The following is an 18,947-nucleotide window of genomic DNA, read 5'->3' as shown; positions in this document are numbered from 1 at the left end:
TGTTCTGAGCAAGGAACTGAAACCTTAGCTTTCTTACATGGCACATATTGCACTTTCACTTTCTTCTCCAACACTTTGTTTTTGCATTATTTAAACCAAATTGAACAGGTTTCATTATTTACTTGAGGCTAAATTGATTTTATTGATGTATTATATTAAGTTAAAATCCGTGTTCATTCAGTATTGTTGTAATTGTCATTATTACAAATGTAAAAAATAATGTACATTTTAAATCGGTATCGGCGGTGAAAAATCATAATCGGTCGACCTCTAGTAAGAACTGGTCCAGGAAATGAACAAACAAGAGATGCATTAGCCACAGTGCAGAACTGGTCTAGGAATCAAACATCCACAAACACGCATTGAGTTGTGAAGATCTGGTCTAGGAACAGAAGCCAAACACTACAAACACCACTTCAAAACAACTGAAGGGAGTAAAATGTTACATGTTAAGTTAAGAACTGATTCAGGAAAGACAAAAACGGAAGCAAACACAGAGCCAGAATTAACCACAACAGAGTCACTTTGAGGGAACTTTGCAAGTGAAAGACGTGATGAAGCAGCAAGACATTATTTCATTTCAAACAGATGCTATCTTATTGAGACAAACATCAGTGTAAAGTCTCGATAAGACCCTGGCTAGCCACCTAGCCCCCCCCGTGTGAAGTATCATGTAAATCCGGCATAGCACTGGTGGAAAAAATGAACAATACATAATGGCTAAAGGAACATTAGGAACGCCAGGAGACATGGAGTGTACACACACCTTAACACAAGCTCACGCACACACACTCCCACAGCTGTGTGTGTGTGTTCCTGCTCATTTGAAACACACTGGGTGCTTTGTCTCTGTCAAATAGCTGTTTCATAGTGGTTCAGGCAGAGTGTGTGTGTATCAGTGTGTTTGTGTCTGTGTTTACATTTTAGTAATTTAGCAGACCCTTGTGTGTGTGTCTGTTCCCAATTAGCCCCATTGAGTTTCTCCGGTACACCTCCCCCCAGTCCTGACGCAACTCAACATGCAAGGGATTACTAAAAACAGGAAACAAAGATGACCAATTTTCCCATGAACCTAACGCTCCCATAGTAGTACAGTCCTGTCTCCTGCTGTGTGTGTCTCCTGCTGTCAGGATATTTGGGTTGGAATGGAACTACAGTACTGAGATGAGGGGGGACAGAGGAGAGAGATTAAGAGGGAAACTGGAGGAGAAGAACTGGGGGAGACTGGAGCGCGGGGGGGGGTCAAGGAAGACAGAAAAGGGGACTGACTGACAGACAGTTTGGAACGGATCATAACCCACAGATCGGGATAGGGGGAAAGGGATTGAATGAGGGTGACGAGAGACCAAAAAGATGGGCAGAAAGATGGGGTGAAGAGATACAAGTATATAAGGGGATAGGGTAATACGAATGGGCTGAGAGCCCAAACCCTATAGGCTCCATGTCAAAATACCCAACATGCTCAAATGTCATATCATAGCCCAGATAAATGTACCATACTGTAACTAAATCCCCCCCACCACACTCTCTCCCCTGTATGTCTCTCCCTCCCTCTGTCTCCCTTCCCATCTTTCTGTGTTTGGTGGTTTGGAGAGACTAGCCTCGGCCAGAATAGAAAAGGAATCCAACCCTTGTTTATTGTTCCTGTTCTCCTCTACATCTCAGAAATGACTACAATTCCAGATATAAAGAGTCAATGTTGTGGAAAAAGCTCTGGGGAAACAAAATCGAGAGAGTTCCTAAATAAAATGTCAACCCAGTCACATAGCGCACGTAGGCTTGTCTATCTTTCAACCCTACAACGGAGGTATCTCCCTCGCTGTCTCAATATCCATCTTTCCTTCTCCCACCTCCCCCTCTCCGCAGTCCTGAAACTAATGTCAAGCTCTCTCTGTAGTCATTGTGTCTCTCTCTACCTATCCCCATTCTCTCACTGTCCTTCCTAAATGACCCCCCCAATCCAACCACCCCTTTCTCAAGTGGCCTGAACTTCTACAAAAAGGTAATACAACAGAGAAAATAGTCAGTCAGTCACCAGGTCAGGGCCCACTGATCCTCATTGTCCTTGGCGGCCCATCCTAAATGGGACCCCATTTCCTTTATAGTGCACTACATTTGTGATGTACCTCTTCTGTTCTATTTAGAACAGGCTGTTTCTCTCTCACACTCACATCCTCATCCCAGCTCAGTTTTCCGGTGATTGAGGCCAGTATTCCGGGAGCCTAGTACTTCCCCACGAGCAGACGGAAGAGACACGCGCCAGAGAGGACAGGAAGTACCAAGGCTGAAAACAGGAAGTACAGGGGCGGGGACAGGCTAAGCCTATAGTACTTATCCTATGTTCAAATGTACATACTAGAATACTACTAATGCATGCTCAATACATGGTTTCATACTAAGTAGTATGTTGTTAGTGTGGATAATGGAACACAGCCTATTCACTACAGCAGGGCTTTCCAACCCCAGTTGTAACTAACCTGATTCATCTTATCAATCAGTTAATTGCTAGAATCAGGTGCGCTGGATTAGGTTTGGAGTGGAAACCTACAAGACGGTAGCTCTCCAGGAACAGCAGGGTTGGAGAACGCTGTACTAGAAATACCAAAAACCTTGGGATTTTTTTTTGGCCTAATAGCCATACCTTCTACTTCTTACCCATTTCATTTATTTTCTACTGAACTCTGTTTTGGGTATCACGGAGGGGCCTTGGTCATACACAGTCTTGCTGCGGTGAGAGAGGGAAGGGTGGAGGAGGAGGATGGGAGGGACAGAGGGTGAGAGGGAGGGGTATAAGAGGGGAGTCTGAGTTCTGTGTTTGTTTTTGCATGGGGCTGTGCTGGGAATCACTCAGTGTAAATCTGAAAAAACAGACTAAAGAGAAAAAGAGAGGAAATAAAGATGTTGAATGGCTGGAGACAGGCCGGTTCCACACACACACTGAGGCAAGTTCAGGCCTATAGAACCCCTAGAGTGGGTTGGGTCCAAAATAAACCGTTTCCTCAATCTAAGATAAGAACTGAATGTGAACAAACCCACAGGCCATGTCCCAAATGGCACCCTATGGGACCTGGTCAAAAGTAGTGCATTACATAGGGAATAGGGTGCCATTTAGGGAGAAACCCACAGCCTTCAAAAACAACCGACTCAGCTAATCTCGGCTAGATGACCTTCGACCCTAATTAGTATTTTTAGGTGTTAAAGACTCAGTCAGAGATTAGGACATCGGGGTTAACAGACAATACAGGTCACCTAGTCTTGTCCCTGTAGCCAGGTCCCAGACCGATTTGTGCTTTTGCCTACTCCATTGTCAAGCCAAACATTGCATGACATTTCCATAAGGACTTGGCAAAAGAGCAGAAACAGACGGGCACCCAAAGCTATGGGCATCTATTAATAAAAGACATTTAGCAGCCGCTTTTATCCAAAGCGACTTACAGCCATGCATGTATACGATTTTTCAATGTCTTTTTTTATTTTTAACTCTCCCTCCATTGATGAAAAGAGAATAGACTAAGGAGAAGACAGTAACATTTGATAATCGGACTCACCATGTATTCACAGTTAAGTTTAATCGGGTCCGCTATCTCTTCTACGCTCTTCAACAACCACCCTTCCCACACTTTCAGATATGGTGGTGACTCTGGAGGTTCTGCAATGTCACTGTTTGTATGTGTGTGTATATGTCTCTCTCTGCCTGTGTGTGTGTGTGATGGTCTGAATGGAGGTCCTTGTGTGTCTGGCCAATAGCCCCTAGCCCTGGCACAAACTCCATTGTTCCAGGGGGGTTAGGGGTAGAGGTCGACCAATTAATCGGAATGGCCGATTAATTAGAGGCTGATTTCAAGTTTTCATAACAATCGGTAATAGGCATTTTTGGGCACCGATTACATCGCACTCCACGAGGAGACTGCGTGGCAGGCTGACTACCTGTTATGAGAGTGCAGCAAGGAGCCATGGTAAGGTGCTAGCTAGCATTAAACGTATCTTATAAAAAAAACAATCAATCTTAACATAATCACTAGTTAACTACACATGGTTGATGATATTACCAGTTTATCTAGCCTGTCCTGCGTTGCATATAATCGATGCGGTGCCTGTTAATTTATAATTGAATCATAGCCTACTTTGCCAAACGGGTGATTTAACAAGCGCATTTGCGGAAAAAAAGCACTGTCGTTGCACCAATGTGTACCTAACCATTAACAACGCCTTTCTTAAAATCAATACACAAGTATAGATTTTTTAACCTGCATATTTAGTTAATATTGCCTGCTAACATGAATTTATTTTAACTAGGGAAATTGTGTCACTTCTCTTGTGTTCTGTGCAACAGAGTCAGGCTATATGCAGTAGTTTGGGCAGCCTGGCTCGTTGCAAACTGTGTGAAGACCAACTTCGCCAAACGGGGGATGACTTAAAAGTGCATTTGCGAAAAAAGCACAATCGTTGCACTAATGTACCTAACCATAAACATCAATGCCTTTTAAAAAATCTATACACAGAAGTATATATTTTTAAACCTGCATATTTAGTTAAAATAAATCCAGGTTAGCAGGCAATATTAGACTAGGGAAATTGTGTCACTTCTCTTGCGTTCATTGCACGCAGAGTCAGAGTAACAGTTTGGGCCGCCTGGCTCGTTGCGAACTAATTGGCCAGAATTTTAAGTAATTATGACATAATATTGAAGGTTGTGCAATGTAACAGGAATATTTAGACTTATGGATGCCACCCGTTAGATAAAATACGTAACGGTTTTGTATTTCACTGAAAGAATAAACGTTTTGTTTTTGAAATTATAGTTTCCGGATTTGACCTAAGGCTCATATTTCTGTGTGTTTTATTATATTATAATTAAGTCTATGATTTGACCTTTGATACGGCAGTCTGAGCAGCAGGCTCGTAAGCATTCATTCAAACAGTACTTTCGTGCGTTTGCCAGCAGCCCTTCGCTGTGCTTCAAGCATTGCGCTGTTTATGACTTCAAGGCTATTAACTCCCGAGATTAGGCTGGTGTAACCGATGTGAATTGGCTAGCTAGTTAGCGGGGTGTGTGCTAATAGCGTTTCAATCGGTGACGTAACTCGCTCTGAGACCTTGAAGTAGTTGTTCCCCTTGCTCTGCAAGGGCCGCGGCTTTTGCAGAACGATGGGTAGCGATGCTTCGAGGATGGCTGTTGTCTGATGTGTTCCTGGTTCGAGCCCAGGTAGGAGAGAGGAGAGGGACGGAAGCTATACTGTTACATTGGCAATACTGAAGTGCCTATAAGAACATCCAATAGTCAAAGGTTAATGAAATACAAAGGGTATAGAGGGAAATAGTCCTATAATTCCTATAATAACTACAACCTAAAACTTCTTACCTGGGAATATTGAAGACTCATGTTAAAAGGAACGACCAGCTTTCATATGTTCTCATGTTTTGAACAAGGAACTTAAACGTTAGCTTTTTTTACATGGCACATATTGCACTTTTACTTTCTTCTCCAAAACTTTGTTTTTGAATTATTTAAACCAAATTGAACATGTTTCATTATTTATTTGAGGCATTATATTAAGTTAAAATATTATTGTTCATTCAGTATTGTTCTATTTGTCAATACTATAAATAAAATAAAAACATTTCATATAATATTTTTAAAAATTAATAAAAAATAAAAAAACGTAATTAAAAATCGGCCAAGTAATCTGTATCGGCTTTTTTTGGTCCTCCAATAAATCGGTATAGGTATCGGCTTTGAAAAATCATAATCGGTCGACCTCTAGTTAGGAGCTGTACTGGCAGCCCAAAAAAGCTGCAGCCTATTGGGGAAGGAGAGGGGAGCTCTGGCCTCAGGTACAACAAAGTGCTTTTTGTTTTCCCTTCTCAGAAACTCACTTTGCTTGGTCATTGTGGATAAATATTCCTCTCCGGCGCACGCACACACACGGCGATACTACTACAAGTCTCTCTCTGGCCATTTTTCGCTCTCTCTCCTGCTCACCCTCTCCATCCTTTTCTCTACCTCATCCTCTCCAGACCACAGCAGGCCAGAGTTAAATAGTGTTTTGTTTGGGTAGTAGTGGAGACACACAATAACAGGAGGTAGCTGGCTGTGGAGAGTATGTGTTTGACGGAAAAGGGATACCACTCTTTGATGGCCAGAGCAAGAGGGTCAAAATAGGGGAGACTTTTGGGGGTATTTGATTTTGTGTGGCTGTGTGTGTTGTAGCAGCTGGTTAGACTTGTTTGCTGTAAGCCCCTTCTTAATGAGGTTAAAGGTCACATGATGTAACAGCCCGACCTGGTGGAGGAGAAACAAAAGGTGCCTTTATCATGGCCCACGCACGCGCGCACACACACTACAGAAAGACCCTCTTTGTCTCAGGAGAGTAAGATAACTACCCCTCACTGTACATGGAACACAAATCTCTCTCTTTGTAGCTCTATCCCTCATTTGCTCCCTTTTTCTACTGATGTAATTATATGGGAATTCGCCAACCTTTCCGCCAAAAGAAACCAGCCCCCCCCCCGGAATAAAACACACAAGGTCCTTCTAAGAAGACGAAAAAAAGATGAGGGCAGAGATTGATAGAGAAGCATAGAGAAAGAGAGGGATGGAGATGGAGAGAAGCACAGAGACCCTCTCTGTCAGGTCTGGAGGGGACAGAGTGGCATTGTCCCCTCTCTCCTCTCCTACTCCCTCCATCCCTCCTGATTCACCTGGAAACAAGCCCTTTGAGGGCCGGCGGCCATCTTTTATTAGAGGGAATGACTCAGCGAAGACTGACTGAAAGGTGTGTGTGTCAGCGTATTTGAGGTTGTGCGTGCATGTCTGTGTGAGGAGCTGTGTGTGTTTGGGGCTATGTATGGTGTGTGTGTTTACTCTCACCTCATGGTCAGGTATCTCAGAGGCCAGTGTTTGTCTCAGTACGGCCCCAGTCAGGTAGGTCCAACAACGGGCTGTGTTGGCTAGGTTATACCCACCTAAAGAGAGAGAAGAGGAAAGAGAGAAAGAGGGAGGGAGGAAAAAGAGGGATTGTAGTGAGTAAAAAGGCTTCATTGTACTCGTGTAATTAACAGGTATCATCTGGTACAGGGCGGAGGGGTCTGGAGCTTGGGCTGTGGTTTCAGATGTGTGTGTGCCGTTGTCTTTGTGTAAGTGTGCTTGTGTCGGTGTGTACGAGCTGATATGAGACCCGCCTCCTCCCAGCAGCAGTGTGGGTAGGTGCTAGTCTAGTACGTGGCGTAGACACTGGGCTGTGGTTTCAGGTGGTGTGTGTGGGGCTGTGCGTGTGTCAGGGTTTCCGTTAGGATTGCGATTCTTATTTATCGGATATTTGAGATCGGTCATACATATATGCCTTGGGTGCGTAATCCATTAAGGGCGTCCACCCACACAGCCAGCGCCATCAATAAACGAGGATATCGGCCAAATTAATTACATTTACGTGTCCTCAAAAACAGCCTATAATAAATGACAAAAACACTGTTTTTGAAGTGTAGCATAGAGTAATTTCCTCTAATAAAAGATGGCCGCCGGCCCTTTATAGCCTATTGTTTTCTTGATTTTACTTTCCTTAAACAATAATTGTCCACCTCACGGTCAGCTGTTGGAGATTTGAGCACTAAATGCATCAGGGCATTGCATGCATAAGCCTACACGCTTAGGCATCCACTGTATGATATAAACATTTTAAATATAAAAAAGAAGCTTAGGACTAGCCTCAGAGAGAGAGAGAGAGTTCAACATATGCCAGCAGCATGCTACGACATCGACATGCATTTATTTATCCTTGTCAGATAGGCTACTGCGTCTGTTATACAGATATAGGCGTACAGGAGCCATTCATTTTTCTTTCAGAATATTTTTTCCAATAAAATAGAAGCATTATATTGTTAGATTACAGGACTAATTTTGGTAGACTTAAAAAGAAATCCTCACCTCAGTGCGCTGGGCACACTGCCTTCATATAATAGGCCTGCAGTATAATAGGCTAATAGTCACACCTTTGCAAAAGTTTAAACTTTATTACGTTAATATCAAAAGTCAAGCAATTGTTCATTGGGGAAATATGAGCAGGATATTATATTGCGGCAATCACAATATTACAGTTGGAACTTAATTTGGCCAAAGAAAATGTCTCAACAGAATAAAACAAAACGCATGATAACTGGCTTAAACCTTCACAAAAGTTTTGAACAGGCTATATTGCAGCAATTACCAAGAAAGGCTAGTGCCTACCTTACCCAACAGCAATATGGTAATATTTATTTTACAACAGGCCTACTTCTAACCTAGGGAGCATGATTAAAAAGACAGATCGAACTTAATTCAGCCAAAGAAGAAGTCTAAACAAAATACGTTTGGTACATTTAAAAACCTGGATTAAATTAATAAATAGGCCTACAATAACAACAATGGTATAAAATAATAATAACGGAGGGAAAAAGGCATCCTACCTGAATAGCAAGTTGCACAGTAGCATGATGTTGGCAGCGCCAACATTCTCATCATCTTTGTCCAATTCAATATTAAAACGTGTCCCGTTGGAGGCTTTTCACTAAGGGACTACTCTCTAACTTGTTTTACTTTAATGAAAAAGGCTTCCATCATCGCAATCAACAGTAGCCCAAGGCCCCTCTCTCAATCTCTCCCTCTTTAAAATGTATTTTTTCAGCCCAAAGCCGACAATTACCAGCTAACAGAAACCCTGGTGTGTGTGTGTTGTCAGACCCACCTCCTCCCAACAGCAGTGTGGGTAGGTGCCAGTCTAGTACGTGGCAAAGACACTGGGCCACCCCTACAGGGGTCATATTGAAGGAGCACATGGGGTCCCCAGCCATGGTGTCAGCTCCCAGCTGCATCACTACTGCTTCTGGGTTAAACAACGCCTGCACTTCCTGCATCACACTGATGGGTACAACAATCATCAAAACAGAGGTTAAATATTAACACAACAATTATAATAGAAGACGGTTACAGTTAAGACTATGTACTGAACACAATGTTTTCATTTGACTCTGAAAATGGTTGTTTCCATAGCATACAAGATATAAAGACGATATCACGGTTCTGCAACAAGAAAAACGGTTGCAGAGTATCAACAAAACTACTAACATGCAATTCTAGCTTATTAGGTCTGTAAATCTCCGTTACTGAGAAAGCAGAGGACATGCAGCATGTCTCTGATGTTGCTGATAGTGTTAACCATTAAAAGATGACTTGTATCTTATGTCATAACCAGCGTAAATAAAAAGTAACTAGCTTTAACAACCTGGTGAAGACGTGGAAATATCTGTCGTCTTTGATGCCGTCATCCAGAGGGACGTTGACAGCGTACCATCTTCCTTTGCCCATCCCTGTGTCACACAGATCCCCTGTACCTAAAACAGGATGGTAGGGTTACTATGACAGAGAGAGAGTGGGAGTATAATGTATCAATGTTTCTCAAACTAGTTGGTTGATTTCAGATTGTTAGCAGATTTCACACTGATTTTAGTTGTACAGTTTTAAGTTTTAATGCAAGCGGTTCCCCAGTGAGTAAGGACCACAGGTAAAGGAAGCTTATGATGAAATGGAGGGTGGTATGCACATCCCAAACTTGAGAATACCAGTGCTAAGCTAAACAATAATACTGAAATAAAGTAATGAGAGGCCCGCACACAGAAGATTTCCAACTGTAGTAGAAAGGTCATTAGTACTGTATTAGATGTAGCCACTGACCTGGGAAGAATCCGGGGGAGAACTTGTGCAGAGACACAGTCATCACTTTGGAGGTAAAACTGAAGGCATCTTCCACACCTGAGAAACATTACATTGTTCTCTAAAAACACAATGATTTTGTTCCTTGACAGACCAAAACAATTAACCGTAGCAAAACATTTGTATCCACATACAGTACTCATATGGCGATAATATTTACACAATATCAATGCACATTTAGATGCAAGAATTCAGGTAAAGGATAAAGGGGTGTGTGTACCATCTCCATGATGAAGGTCCACATCCACATAAAGAACTCTCTCATATTTCTCTCTCAGCTTGAGAATCCCCAGCACAGCATCATTCACATAACAGAAGCCTGATGCCTCATCCCTGCGAGAGAGAGCGGGGAAAGAGAGGAGAGAGACGCAGAAAATACTTAAAGCATTGCTGTCTTTTCAATGACTTAGAGGCCTTCTGTGTAGACGATCAAATATGTCTAACATAATTCAGTGTGTCCTAATGTTAGGAACGGTTTGGTAACACATTCATCAACATGTCACCCTGGTCCTTGTCCGGTCACCTCACACACAGTTTAACCTTACTTCTTGGCGTGGTGCCAGCCTCCTGCCCAGTTGATCGCCACCTCACCCCTCTTATCCAGCAGGCACTGGGCAGCAGTCAAGGTGGCACCACCGACCGCTGCAGCATAGTCATAGATACCCTCCACCACCGGGCAGTCATAACCTGATGAAAGGAGGAGAGAGAAGCAAATGACAGAAAAGTAAATAAGCAAAAGAAGTGGAAACATGAGAGGAGAGAGAGAAATACACTATGGAAAAATGAACAGCACATCAGAAATCAGCTCAAAGTAATTTAAGAATCCATAGACTAACCACTTCTGGGAAAACAAGTGTGTGGTTAAAATTGGCAAAACACACACATCTCTCTTTCCACAGGCCCGGAGGGTGAGACAGGGATGCAGCTTAAGCCCCACCCTCTTCAACATATACATCAACGAATTGGTGAGGGCACTAGAACAGTGCGCAGCACCCGGCCTCACCCTAGTAGAATCTGAAGTCAAATGTATACTGTTTACTGATGATCTGGTGCTTCTGCCACCAACCAAGGAGAGCCTACAGCAGCATATAGCCCCAGATTAGAGGTCGACTGATTAATTAGGGCCGATTTCAAGTTTTCATTAAAAAAAATTACACCATTATTTAATCTTTATTTTACTAGGCAAGTCAGTTAAGAACACAGTCTTATTTTCAATGACGGCATAGGAATGGTGGGTTAACTGCCTCGTTCAGGGGCAAAACGACAGATCTTCCTTCACCTTGTCAGCTCGGGGGATCCAATCTTGCAAGCTTACAGGTAACTTGTCCTTGCTCACTCCACAAGGAGACTGCCTGTTACGCGAATGCAGCAGGCCAAGGTAAGTTGCTAGCTAGCATTAAACTTATCGTATAAAAACAATCAGAATCACTAGAATCACATGGTTGATGATATTACTAGATATTATCTAGCGTGTCCTGCGTTGCATATAATCTGACTGAGCATACAAGCATCTAAGTATCTGACTGAGCGGTGGTAGGCAGAAGCAGCCGCGTAAACATTCATTCAAACAGCACTTTCGTGCGTTTTGCCAGCAGCTCTTCGTTGTGCTTCAAGCATTGCACTGTTTATGACTTCAAGCCTATCAACTCCCGAGATGAGGCTGGTGTAACCGAAGTGAAATGGCTAGCTAGTTAGCGAGCGCTAATAGCGTTTTAAACATCACTCGCTCTGAGCCTGTGGTTGTTTCCCTTGCTCTGCATGGGTAACGCTGCTTTGAGGGTGGCTGTTGTCGATGTGTTCCTGGTTCGAGCCCAGGGAGGAGCGAGGAGAGGGACGGAAGCTATACTGTTACACTGGCAATACTAAAGTGCCTATAAGAACATCCAACAGTCAAAGGTTAATGAAATACAAATGGTGTAGAGGGAAATAGTCCTATATTTCCTATAATAACTACAACCTAAAACTTCTTACCTGGGAATATTGAAGACTCATGTTAAAAGGAACCACCAGCTTTCATATGTTCTAAGCAAGGAACTGAAACGTTAGCTTTCTTACATAGCACATATTGCACTTTTACTTTCTTCTCCAACACTTTGTTTTTGCATTATTTAAACCAAATTGAACATGTTTCATTATTTATTTGAGGCTAAATTGATTTTATTGATGTATTATATTAAGTTAAAATAAGTGTTATTTCAGTATTGAATCAGCCGATTTAAATTGATATCGGCTTTTTTGGTCCTCCAATAATCGGTATCGGTTCTGAAAAATCATAATCGGTCGACCTCTACCCCAGATGTTCCAAAAAAAGGTCCACTTCCCAGGACCACAAATACAAATTCCATTTAGACACCGCTGCCCTAGAGCAGTAATTCCCAAAATGGGGTACACGTACCCCCGTCGTAGGTATGCCAAATAACAATGCGAGTCACATTTAGTTTTTTAAATAATTTTCACAATTTTCAAACAGTCCATTTACAGTGGGCTCCAAAAGTACTGCCACCCCTGACTGGCAAAGCACAAACAATAATTTAAAAAATAAACAATATAATTAGAGAGAAACTCAATATGCACATGAGAAATACTATACTTTATTAATGTTTCAATGGAACCAACCAAAATCATACAAATATTTAATACAAAACACATTTCACCAAAATTTAGCTTTCATAATTATTGGTACTCCTCATTTAGTACTTAGAGCAACCACCTCTGGCATGGATAACAGCATGGAGTCTTTTTTACAAGATTAAGGAACACATTTGGAGGGACTTTGGACCATTCCTCTATGCAGATCCTTCACATTCTTGGGTTTGCGCTTATCAACTGCCCTCTTCAACTCAGCCCACAGATTATCGATTGGATTGAGATCCGGCGACTGAGATGGCAGAACATTGATTTTGTTGTCACTGAACCATTTTTGTGTGTATTTTGAGGTATGTTTTGGGTCATTGTCTTGTTGGAAAGTCCACCTATGGCCAAGTCCCAGCATTCTGGCAGAGGCAACCAGATATGCTTAACACCCCGGCAGTCCTAAAAATCTAAGGTAGATGCCCTCAATCTCACACAAATCATCAAGGAACCCACCAGGTACAACCCTAAATCTGTAAACAAGGTCACCCTCATAGACGTTATCCTGACCAACTGGCCCTCCAAATACACCTCCACTGTCTTCAATCAGGATCTTAGCGATCACTGCTTCTGCCAGTATCTGGTAGAGTCGGGTCCGCAGTCAAACGACCACCCCGAATTACTGTCAAACGCTCACTAAAACACTTCTGCGAGCAGGCCTTTCTAATCGACCTGGCCCGGGGATCCTGGAAGGATATTGACCTCATCCCGTCAGTTGAGGATGCCTGGTCATTCTTTAAAAGTAACTTCCTCACCATCTTAGATAAGCATGCTCCGTTCAAAAAATGCAGAACTAAGAACAGATATAGCCCCTGGTTCACTCCAGACCTGACTACCCTCGACCAGCACAAAAACATCCTGTGGCGGACTGCAATAGCATTGAATAGTCCCCGCGATATGCAACTGTTCAGGGAAGTCAGGAACCAACTAGAACCAATACACGCAGTCAGTCAGGAAAGCAAAGGCCAGCTTTTTCAAGAAGAAATTTGCATCCTGTAGCTCTAACTCCAAAAAGTTCTGGGACACTGTAAAGTCCATGGAGAACAAGAGCACCTCCTCCCAGCTGCCCACTGCACTGAGGCTAGGTAACACAAGGCTAGCCTACCTTGTTAAATACATTTTTAAAAGTTAAAAAGATTGTCAGCCAAAATTTCCCGATACTTGTTGGAATTCATTATGCCATCAATCTTAACCAGTGCCCCTGGACCTCTGGAATTAAAACAGCCCCAAAACGTCACTGACCCACCACCATATTTCAATATTTCACCGTGTGTATGAGGTGCCTCTTCTTGTATGCAGCTCTGTTTCGACGTGAAACGTGCCGATGCTGTATCTGACCAGAGCGCCTTCTTCCAGTCATAATTTAAAAAACACTTGGCAAACTCCAAGCGCTTGCTTCTGTGTCTTGGGGTCAGAAGCAACTTTCTTCTGGCAGCCCTTCCAAAGAGCCTGTGGTTGTGGAGGTGGCAGCCCTTCCAAAAGACGCCACCAAGGCCTGCAATTATTTCAGTGATTCTTGGGGATTTTGTTGCTTCTCACCATCCTCCTCCCCTATCCTGGGGGGCAAAATGCATTTGCGTCCTCTACCCGTGAGGTTTTCAACTGTTCCATATCTTTTTTTTTTTTTTCATAATTGCCCTGACAGTGCAAGACTTACCGATATCTGAACAAGAGAGCCTCATCGAAATTGCAACAAGCGGTCCTGTGAAAATTGAATTTAAATCAGAAGCCACTGACAGATTTCTGGATTGGGCTGAGCTCAGAGTATCCTGCCTTGGCAAATCGCGCTGTTAAGACACTGACGTCCTTTGCAAAAACGTACCTATGTGAGAGTGGATTCCTGGCCCTCACTCGCATGAAAACTAAATATAGGCACAGATTGTGTGGAAAATTATTTAAAGACAGACTCTCACCAATACAACCCAACATTGCAAGTTATGTGCATCCTTTCAAGCACACCCTTCTCATTAACTTGTGGTGAGTTAATATTCAATGTAAGTTTATGTAAGATGGCTAAATAAAGTGTGTGTGTGTGGCAGGCGTGTGTGTGTGTGGCAGGCTTACAATGATGGCAAAAAACAACATTTGAGAGGGCACTGACCCTGGTGCTAGAGGGGGTATGCAGCTGGAGGTTGAATGTTTGAATGGGTACGGGACATTAAACGTTTGGGAACCACTGCCCTAGAGCACACACAAAAAAAAAAAGATACATACCTCGGCCTAAACATCAGCGCCACAGGTAACTTCCACAACGCTGTGAACGAGCTGAGAGACAAGGTAAGAAGGGCCTTCTATGCCATCAAAAGGAACAAAATCTGACATACCAATTAGGATCTGGCTAAAAATACTTTAATCCGTTATAGAACCCATTGCCTTTTATAGTTGTGAGGTCTGGGGTCCGCTCACCAATCAAGAACTCACAAAAAAAATGGGAGAAACACCGAATTGAGAGTCTGCATGCAGACTTCTGCAAAGATATCCTCCGTATACAACATAAAACATCAAATAAAGCATGTAGAGCAGAATTAGGGCGATCACGGTAATTATCAAAAACCAGAAAAGAGCTGTTAAATTCTACAACCACCTAAAAGAAAGTGATTCCCAAACGTTCTATAACAAAGCCATCACCTACAGAGAGATGAACCTGGAGAAAAGTCCCCTAAACAAGCTGGTCCTGGGGCTCTGTTCACAAACAGACCGCACAGAGCCCCAGGACAGCAACAATTAGACCTAACCAAATCATGAGGTACAAAAAGATAATTACTTGACACATTGGAAAGAATCAACAACAAAAAACAGATCAAACTAGAATGCTATTTGGCCCTAAACAGAAAGTACACCGTGGCAGAATACCTGACCACTGTGACTGACCCAAACTTAAGGAAAGCTTTTACTATGTACAGACTCCGTGAGCATAGCCTTGCTATTGAGAAAGGCCGCCGTAGGCAGACCTGGCTCTCAAGAGAAGACAGGCTATGTGCATACTGCCCACAAAATGAGGTGGAAACTGAGCTGCACTCCCTAACCTCCTGCCAAATGTTTGACCATATTAGAGAGACATCTCCCTCAGATTACACAGACCCGCAAGGAATTTGAAAACAAACCCAATTATGACAAACTCCCATACCTACTGGGTGAAATACCACAGTGTACCATCACCGCAGAAATATTTGTGAACTGCCACCACAAGAAAAGGGCAACCAGTGAAGAACAAACATCATTGCAAATAGAACCCATATTTATTTTTGCTTTTGTACTTAACTATTTGCACATCGTTAAACACTGTATATTGACATAATATGGAGAGAGCGAGCGAGAGAGAGAACCAGACAGAGCTGTGGAGAAGAAACAAAGGGAGGAAGCAGAAGATAGAGACAATGAAAAGGAAAGGTGGTGAAGGGAGGGATCAATGGAAAGATGGAGATAAGGTGAGATTAAGACGTTTTTAGAATAGAAAGGTTAGCAGAAGAGGAGTGTTAACCCATTAAATAACAACAGAAAGGGGTTGCATCTTTCCTGTCTCCCACCCACAGCCCTAGAGTGTTGATAACATGCTGACCTAGGGAGAATCTAAATTATATTAATTTCCTTGATTCCTCACCTCCCTCTCAAAACACATAAGATCTTCTGCGCCAATGGGCTTTGAGGAGACAAGGAGAGGACACAGGGAACCAATACAATAAAGGAAAAACAATTGAGATTCACCCTTGGTTGATATTTACTATTGAGATTCACCCAAAATCTTAATTCTGAAAGACACATATGGGGTAAATTTGTGAAGTGTCTTCTGTCAGTAGGAATGCCAATCTGTCATTTGTATATATTTAACCATCAATGGAGGTTTTCTAATGTAAATTGATTATGTAACCATATTGTGTTGCCAAAAACAGCTGTGTAAACCTTTCGCCTGGTGGTGTGTCGTTTTCTTTTCCAGATTTAGAGCACCCTCTACTGCTAGCATGAGACTATTGCATGAATGTACTCTCCCACTTCCCTCTCAGTCATTGATTTCAAAGTTTTACTGTTAACCTACAAAGCATTACATGGACATATTCCTACATCTCTCTCCAATTTGGTCCCGTCATTCATACCTACAGGTACACTACGGTCACAAGACGCAGGCCTCCTTACAGACCCCCACAGTGGAGGTGTCATAATACCCATAAAACCTAGGGGGGTCAAACAGGGAAATGGTTCCAATTGTTTTTCTACCATTTATTTTTCCCCATAGGGGATTTTTTTTAGAAACATTTCAAATAAGAGCCTGGACCCAAAACCCAGAATCTCTTGTGGCACAGCTAACACTGTGATGCAGTGCCTTAGACCAACGCGCCACTCGGGAGTTGTTTTATACTGCAAGGTCTACACCTTCACTCTTACAGTGTAACATTTTGTCCAGCAAATTGTCTAGAAGGGATTGAATTTGTTGTTGCCTAATCGTTTCTTAGTAAGTTTCTACACTACTTTCCTTCCATCTATAGAATTTATTAATATTATTCCGTTCCTTTGGCGTTGATGCCTCATGATTGAGTATTGTTCTGTTTAAGTAGACTGATTTTTGCTGTGATCTGTTAAGGGTGTCAGTGGGCTGACTGAATGCTCAGAAACTCTCGGTTGAGGTCAGTGGTAAAGTAGTCTACAGTACTACTGCCAAGAGATGAGCTATAGGTTAATCTACTGTAGAAGTCCCCTCGAAGCCTACCATTGACTATGTACATAACTCTCTCCCCCTCATCCCCCCCTTCTCTCAATCCCCTCCCCTCATCTCTTGAGCCTGCTGGTTATCTATTAATATTTGAACATCTTGAAAAACTATATAGCCTTTATAGCCATGTACTCTTCCAATCTCCACTCAACACAGCCGTGAAAAGGACTGGCCACCCCTCAGAGCCTGTTTCCTCTAGGTTTCTGCCTTTCTAGTGAGTTTATCCTAGCCTCCGTGGTTCTACTTCTGCATTGCTTGCTCTTTGGCATTTTAGGCTGGGTTTCTGTATAAGCACTTTGTGTCAATTGTTTATATAAAAAAGGGGGCTTTATAAATACATTGGATTGATGTGTGTCAACGTAAGTAAAAGAAATCCTGCTCTCCCCTCTCCTCTTACCCAGGCCAAAGTCCCCAGACTGGGGGTCATCATTGTCTCCATCCTGGCTGATTTTGTGGAGGTGCTCCAGGTAGGCGTCTGTGTGGAACTTGGCCATCTCCTCAATGGTCGCAACACGGGGCTTCACAACACTGAAAGAATGAACGGACCATAGATACTTAAGGACTGTTCTTGAGTTTGTATTTAGTTACTTCACAGGATTCTAATCCATATTGTTCGAGAACTGTTGATAGAGTTCAGAATGTGGTACTGGCATTGGAGCAGGATGGTAAGGTTAGCTATTTAACTAGTTGGTTTATTCTAACCGAAAAATAATAGCAATAACTTCTCAAACGTCCATATAATGTAGGTAAAACAAGTACCAAGTTCAGTTGGTTAAACAAAGGAAATGGCTTAGCTAACGTTAGCCAACATAGTTAGACAGCGCACTAGCTCTGGTCCATACGCATGCGTTCTGCACTTCGAGCTGCATGCTAATATAATGCGCGTTGGCCAGCGCTAGACTGGGGGTAAAAGTTGTTCGTTTCCTATTTTGGAAAAATGACACCAGGTGCACTCCATACAGCATTCTACAGTCTAGTCAATAATTTAACAAACTTACCCAGTGCGAGAGTAGAGGGCAACAGAACAACGCCCTGCCAGAGCTAACGTTAGCTAGCTCAATCCCTTATTTTTGACAAACATGCAAAGTAAACTTACCTCATGTGTTGAAGTAAACCATAAGCTTCTATGAGTGAATGCACCATACTTGCCTAGAGACACGGAGTAAAAAAAATCGTTCAGTACTTGTAAATAATGACCAAAGTATTGCCTCTCTGGCGAGCATCCATAGCTAGCTAGCGTTCCCATTCAACTCACCCGGTTGGGGACTTTTGATAGCGAGTCGCATGTCTCGGTGTATTGAGGACTATAGACATACACAACTTTGCGTTTGGAAGGAGAGTCATTTGAGTCTCCTTTACAACTCATTTATGTTAGTTAGTGTACTTCTGTGGATAAAACGCTTGAAATAAATAAACATGTGTATGAGACAGCTAGTTTCTGCACAAATGCAGATGGTGTCCCACTATCAACATTCCCCGGACAAAACGGAAACCGTGCTACCCGGAACTTATGTAAAAAAATAATAATAATTAGAGCTTCATTAAACCAAAGATTATGGATATACTGACAATATACATGTCTCTCCGCCCTAACAATGAGAGTCGTTCTCCACAAAGTGGCACGACGGGCTGTCGAGCTCTAACCTACCATTTCTTTGGATTGGTGGATACATCTCATTACTGTAATCTATTTTGGAAGTAGGTTTGTTGACATCAACCGTATGTTTCAATGGAGAGAGACGTTAAACTAGCCTCATACTATGAATAGACAACTCTCTATGTCACATGTCCTACTTATTTCAGTACATTAATTCGTGTAACATATCAGTTTGCAAACAATGTAAAAACAAAAAATATATATATAAT

The 18,947-nt window shown here is 42.5% G+C and overlaps 1 protein-coding gene across 1 annotated transcript in view; it reads right to left on the bottom strand.

The window, feature by feature from the left end:
* Nucleotides 1-18,563, bottom strand: part of LOC139378806 (histone deacetylase 8) — a 36,641-nt gene extending 18,078 nt beyond the window's left edge. Inside the window, exons 1-9 of the mRNA XM_071121324.1 lie at nucleotides 18,337-18,563; nucleotides 18,178-18,230; nucleotides 17,479-17,609; nucleotides 10,291-10,432; nucleotides 9,966-10,078; nucleotides 9,707-9,784; nucleotides 9,258-9,366; nucleotides 8,721-8,893; nucleotides 6,872-6,966 (exon numbers count right to left, since the gene is read on the bottom strand). Of these exons, the coding sequence (XP_070977425.1) occupies nucleotides 6,872-6,966; nucleotides 8,721-8,893; nucleotides 9,258-9,366; nucleotides 9,707-9,784; nucleotides 9,966-10,078; nucleotides 10,291-10,432; nucleotides 17,479-17,609; nucleotides 18,178-18,230; nucleotides 18,337-18,447 (1,005 nt within the window). The 5' untranslated portion in view covers nucleotides 18,448-18,563. The remainder of the gene's footprint in view (nucleotides 1-6,871; nucleotides 6,967-8,720; nucleotides 8,894-9,257; nucleotides 9,367-9,706; nucleotides 9,785-9,965; nucleotides 10,079-10,290; nucleotides 10,433-17,478; nucleotides 17,610-18,177; nucleotides 18,231-18,336) is intronic.
* Nucleotides 18,564-18,947: the final 384 nt, after the last annotated feature.

The sequence above is a fragment of the Oncorhynchus clarkii genome, chromosome 21 (assembly GCF_045791955.1).
Source record: "Oncorhynchus clarkii lewisi isolate Uvic-CL-2024 chromosome 21, UVic_Ocla_1.0, whole genome shotgun sequence".
NCBI lineage: Eukaryota > Metazoa > Chordata > Actinopteri > Salmoniformes > Salmonidae > Oncorhynchus > Oncorhynchus clarkii.
The sequence above is the reverse complement of the archived record's forward strand: the minus strand, read 5'-3'. Positions and strand labels throughout refer to the sequence as shown.